The following is a 5,847-nucleotide window of genomic DNA, read 5'->3' as shown; positions in this document are numbered from 1 at the left end:
TTTGGGCTCACTAAGCACTAAAATAAACTCATCAAGCCCAATAACACTCCCGAAAAATATTTTGTTTTGGTACGTTTTTGAAAATATTGTCCGAACCCTCAAAAGTTCTTCGAATCGTTAAAAATTACGTACCTGATGCCAAGGTGGTGATACCCCTGTAAGGGTTGTATCAGACCCCGGTATCCCGTTTCATCTATGGGATATTTGAAGCCCCCGATGCTCTTACCCTCAGAATTATGTTCCAACAAAAGTACAGATATGACTAATCGGGACAGCGAGCCAAGCTCTAGCCCGACTATTTTAGGGATGGGTGATGATACTCCTGTAAGGGCCTGGGTCATCATTGACCCGGGATATCAATTGGAAATCCCATAATAGAGGTCAGCCATTTCACTTCCACCTGGACACTTCTCTTCTTCCCGGGCAGTTGTCATAGCCCGAGCTCCTATACAAGCACCCGGGTAACCTACCACCCGAGCCACCTCGAGAATTGAACCACACTCGAGTATGATTGATACAGGCCATCTAATCTGTCAGATCAACTTGGGCTCGGAGTGTCCTAGAAGTCATCAGAAACCAGGGTATGGGCAATCGACTTGCCATACTTAGTAGGTGGCACTGGAATCAAGGTACCTACCTCATTTTCTACTATAAATAGCAGGTATTATTGTCATTTACAGATTCGGAAATCTTTGAACTCTTAAGCATTTTACATATTTTCTCTCAAATATTGCTGGCATTCATCTAAAAACCTGCTGACTTTAGCATCGGAGTGGCTACACCGGACACCCTTCCGGCGCCCATTCACGAGTTCCTTTCATTGTTTGCAGGTGCTATTGAAGCCATTATCCTCACTCAAATTCCCAAACATTATAAATTATTGATTTGATCCAGTGGAGCACCCGACCCTGCTCACTCATTTCACCCGAATCGTATCATTGGCGTCGTCTGTGGGAAACTTGAGGTTAAGGTGTTGATAGGGCTAATACTAGAAGAACTAACCAGGACAATTCGCGGGCTCCTGGAGGTGGTGCGCATACTTCTGAACAAGGTGGTGTTCCTCCCAGGGGACCCAACCCTATTACTGTGTCTCAAGAAGAATTGGCCAGACTTATAGTTGAAGCAGTCGAGAAGGCTCTGGCCAGGAGAGAAACTTCTCATCAAGCCACACTATCAGGAGGGGGCAGGAAAATGAGCAGGAGCAAGAGCAAGAGTTGAGGGAGGAGGAAGTGAGAGGAGAGGATGAGGAGTCTAGTGCTGGATCCAAATCACCTACCGTGGCTGAGGAGTTGTTGGAACTAAGGCAGAAAATGAAGGTTCTGGCAGGGCAGTTGGAGAGTCGTAGTATTTCTCGAGCTACTACTAAGGGTTGCCCATTTGCTGATATCATTTTCCGGGAACCTCTTACCGGAAACTTAAAATCCGCCAAAGTAAAATATTACGATGGCAATGCGGATCCTGATGAGCACCTAGCCCGGTTTGAGAACATGGCTATGTTACACTGTTATACAGATCGAATCAAGTGTAATGTGTTCCTCACTACTTTGGTGGACTCAGCTCAAAGGTGGTTTGAGAGACTGACTCCTCAGAGTATTAATTCATTTAAAGACTTCCAGAAAGTGTTCCTACACCACTTCAGTAGTAGCAAGAAATACAAGAAGACTGCTCTTAGTCTTTTCGAAGTTAAGCAGAGCCCGGATGAAAGTTTGAGGGCTTATATCAAAAGATTTAATAGAGTGGCTTTGGATGTACCTACTTGCGCTACTGAAACAAAAACTACGGAATTCACCCAAGGCTTGAGGGAGGGTGAATTTTTTAAGTCGCTGACCAAAAAAGCGCCCGGGGATTTCGAGGACTTATTATCCCGGGCAGAGAAATACATCAACATGGAGGAAACCCAGAAGCAGAAGAGGGAAGCCGTAAGGAAAGAAAGAGGAGACCGAGTAGCTAGGCCCAAGGAGAAAGGACAGAGAAGGAATAATCCAGGACACTTCTCTCACCATGTGCCTCTTAAGATTGCCCGGGACAGAGAGGTCCAGGAGTGCAGTAGGGATCTGGCCCCGGACCATCGATTATCCCGGCATGAGAAAAGAGGATTTTGTACTCTCCATAAGGTGTGTCATCACAACACCGAGGATTGCAAAACATTGAAGGGAGACTATTCCTCCCCTTCCGCCCCGGAACAAAGTCAAGCCAATAAGAGGCCGAGATTGCCATGGACATCTCCACAGCCAGGGTCCAGCGCTCGGGGAGGAGGGATGAGGAACATACCGAGAGGAGAGCCCGGGAGGAGAAGAGAGCCCGAGCTTGAGACCAAAAAGAATTCACCCCCTGCTACGGGGTTGATAAAAGTGATATCAGGAGGCTCTACTGATGGAGACTCCAACCGGGCAAGGAAGTCGAGGAGTAGGAGGGACTGTATGGAGGTAGAGGGAATGAGGAGGAGCGAGGCGGTCATCAGTTTTGGCCCAGAGGATTTGAAGGGGGTGAATCTACCCCACAATGATGCCCAGGTTATCCAAGCCCGGGTGGCAAATTATGACATTCTGAGAGTCTTTGTTGACTCGGGCAGTTCTATAAATGTAATTTTTAAAGATGCCTTTGTGCAGATGGACTTGTAGGGTTATCATTTGGAAGCCGTGGAAATTGCCCTCTTTGGCTTTGCTGGCCATGTGGTTTACCCGGAAGGGGAGATTGTCTTACCACTAGTCCTGGGCTCCTAGGATCTCAAACAAACGGTGATGACTTCTTTCACTGTGGTGGACTCTTCATCATCTTATAACATCATACTAGGGAGGCCGGCCATGAATGAGCTGAGGGCTGTGGCATTTACCTACCACCAAAAGATAAAGTTTCCTGTGGGAGCCCGGGTAGGAGAAGTCCGGGGAGATCAGCCTTCTTCCCGAAAATGCTATGTGGAAGCAGTCCGGGCGGACCAGAGCAAATCCAAGAGGGAAGGGAAGAGAGCTAGAATGTATGAAGTAGGAGGAAGAGTGGTGGAGAAAGGAGAGGTGCATTTTGTCGCAGAGGAGGAGCAGGAAATGGTGGAAGTCGGACCAGGCCAGCAAATCCGAGTGGCTCGGGACCTCAGTGCATCCACCCGGGTTAGTCTGATTGACTGTTTAAAAGCTAATATTCATGTGTTTGTCTGGTCCCAACAGGAGTTGACGGGGATCTCTCCCCTGATATCGGAGCACCAACTGAATATCCTCCCGGGATCTCACCCGATAAAGCAAAAAAAGAGACACTTTGGTCCTGAAAAAGACAGAATTATTGATGAGCAAGTAAAAGAGCTTCTGAAAGCCGGTCACATTCGAGAAATTCAATTCCCTACATGGCTCTCGAATGTGGTATTAGTACCTAAATCTACCGGGAAGTGGCGCATGTGTGTAGACTTCCGCGATCTCAATAAGGCTTGTCCCAAGGATCATTATCCTCTGCCCCGTATTGATCAATTGGTGGATTCCACCTCGGGCTTCGAATTGCTGAGTTTCATGGACGCATACCAGGGGTACCATCAAATCTCCCTGGCCAAGAGTGATCAGGATAAAGCCAGCTTCATCACCTCGGGAGGTACATTTTGTTATATTGTAATGCCTTTCGGGTTAAAGAATGCAGGAGCTACTTACCAGCGTCTGATGAACAAAGTCTTCGAGAAGCAACTGGGACGAAACGTGGAAGTTTATGTGGATGATATCCTGGGCAAGACCCGGGAGGTTGCCAGCTTTATTGATGATCTAGAAGAAACCTTTGCCATTATCGTACATTAAGGAATCAAACTTAACCCAGCCAAGTGCATTTTTGGCGTAAAGAGTGGCAAATTCTTGGGATTCATAGTGACAGATCGGGGGATTGAGGTGAATCAGGAGAAAGTCATATCCGTGATGTGCATGCCATCTCCTCGATCAGTCAAAGAGGTACAGAAGCTGACCCGGAAGATTGCTTCCCTCTCTCGATTTATTTCCCGATCAGCACACAGGAGTTATCCTTTCTTTCAAGTCTTGAGGAAGGCCCAGCAATTTGGATGGGATGATAAATGTGAACAGGCCTTCCAGGATTTGAAGATTCATCTTGCTGAACTCCTGATGTTGGTAAAGCCTGAGCCCGGGGAAAAATTGTTTGTTTATCTCTCTACTACAGAGTATGATGTCAGTTCAGTATTGATAAAAGAAGAAGGTTCTGACCAAAAGCCTATATATTATGTCAGTCATGCTCTGAGAGGCCCCGAGCTCCGGTACAGCGAAGTAGAAAAAATTGCCCTGACCTTGGTTGTGACCGCCGGGAAGCTGCGACCATACTTCTTGTCTCATCAAATCATAGTACTCACTAATAGCCCTTTGGGGAGAATTATGACTCACTCAGAGGTGGTCGGACGGATGATTAAGTGGGCGGTGGAGTTAGGGGAGTATGATATTGAGTACAAACCCCGGGTGGCCATCAAAGCACAAGCTTTGTCAGATTTTTTATCCGAGATGGCCCAGCCCGATGAAGAAGAAGTATGGAGAGTGTTCGTGGATGGGGCATTTAGCCTTGCGGGGTGTGGAGCAGGTGTTGTGATAGTATCCCCCATAGGAGAGAGGATTAAATTAGCAGTAAGAATTGATTCCCGAGTAACTAATAACGAGGCCGAGTATGAAGCTGTCCTCGCTGGTATCCGAGCAGCACAGGAGATCGGGGTTTCCCGGGTTATCCTCTATTCCGATTCTCAACTGATCACTCAATAGATAAAAGGTGTTTATGAGGCCAAGGATGACATGATGCTAAAATACTTACAGCTCATAAAAACCCAGGCAAAGACCTTTGTGGATTGGGGTATTGAACAAATACCTCGGGAGGATAATGGAGAGGCGGATGCTCTGGCAAAAATGGCTGCTTCTTTATCTGAGGTCAGCACCCGGGAAGTGTTACATGTTTCTCGTTTAATCCTCTCTACAGATGAAGAGGCATTACCAGCACCAGAGGACTCCTGGATGACATCCTTGATCAAATTCATTACAGCAGGAGAACTACCAGAAGACAAAATCCAGGCTCAGAAAATCAAGAGACAAGCTCCCAGGTTTGTTCTCTTGAATAATGTCTTGTACAGAAGATCATTCCAGGGACCTTTATTAAAATGCTTATCTGAGGGAGAAGTGGATTATGTCCTCCGAGAAATTCATGAAGGGTGTTGTGCTGAGCATCTCGGAGGAACAGCTTTGACCCGGAAGACGATGCTCGTCGGGTTCTAGTGGCCAACTCTTAGCCAAGATTCTGCTCGAGTGGTCCAGGCTTGTGAAGGATGTCAACATCATTTAAACTTTCAGCACAGCCCGGCCACTCCTATAAAGCCTATCTGGGCACCTTGCCCCTTTGATCAATGGGGCATGGATATTGTGGGTCCTTTCCTAACTGCCCGGGCTCAAAAGAAGTTCTTGTTGGTGGCTGTGGATTACTTTTCCAAATGGGTAGAAGCCGAGCCATTGGCTAAAATCACTGAACATGAAGTATTGAAATTTTTGTGGAAAAACATAGTATGCCGGTTTGGAAGACCCAGAAGGCTGATTTCAGATAATGGACGACAATTCCAGGGAAGGGAGATTACATGTTGGTGCCAGGAAATGAAAATCACTCAGTCTTTTACCTCCGTTGCATACCGTCAAGCTAATGGTCAAACAGAAGTTGTCAATAGAATTATTGTACAAGCATTAAAAACCAGGTTACAAGGCAAGGGAAAAGACTGGGTGGAAGAATTACTCAGTGTTCTATGGGCGTACAGAACTACTCCCCGAGCACCTACTCAATAAACTCCCTTCAGCTTGGTATATGGTTCTGAAGCCGTCCTTCCTATTGAAATTGGGCAAACTTCTC

The 5,847-nt window shown here is 46.7% G+C and overlaps 1 protein-coding gene across 1 annotated transcript; it reads left to right on the top strand.

The window, feature by feature from the left end:
* The first annotated feature begins 2,741 nt into the window (after positions 1-2,741).
* LOC140967956 (uncharacterized) lies at positions 2,742-5,228 on the top strand. Its single transcript, XM_073428757.1, has 5 exons — positions 2,742-3,104; positions 3,162-3,350; positions 3,612-3,761; positions 4,047-4,685; positions 4,791-5,228. The coding sequence occupies exons 1-5, from the start codon at positions 2,742-2,744 to the stop codon at positions 5,226-5,228; spliced, it is 1,779 nt and encodes a 592-aa protein (XP_073284858.1).
* The last annotated feature ends 619 nt before the right edge of the window (positions 5,229-5,847 follow it).

This window comes from Primulina huaijiensis, unplaced genomic scaffold (assembly GCF_012295235.1).
Source record: "Primulina huaijiensis isolate GDHJ02 unplaced genomic scaffold, ASM1229523v2 scaffold31851, whole genome shotgun sequence".
Classification (NCBI taxonomy): Eukaryota; Viridiplantae; Streptophyta; class Magnoliopsida; order Lamiales; family Gesneriaceae; genus Primulina; species Primulina huaijiensis.
Note: the sequence above shows the minus strand (reverse complement) of the source record. Positions and strands in the feature narration are given on the sequence as shown.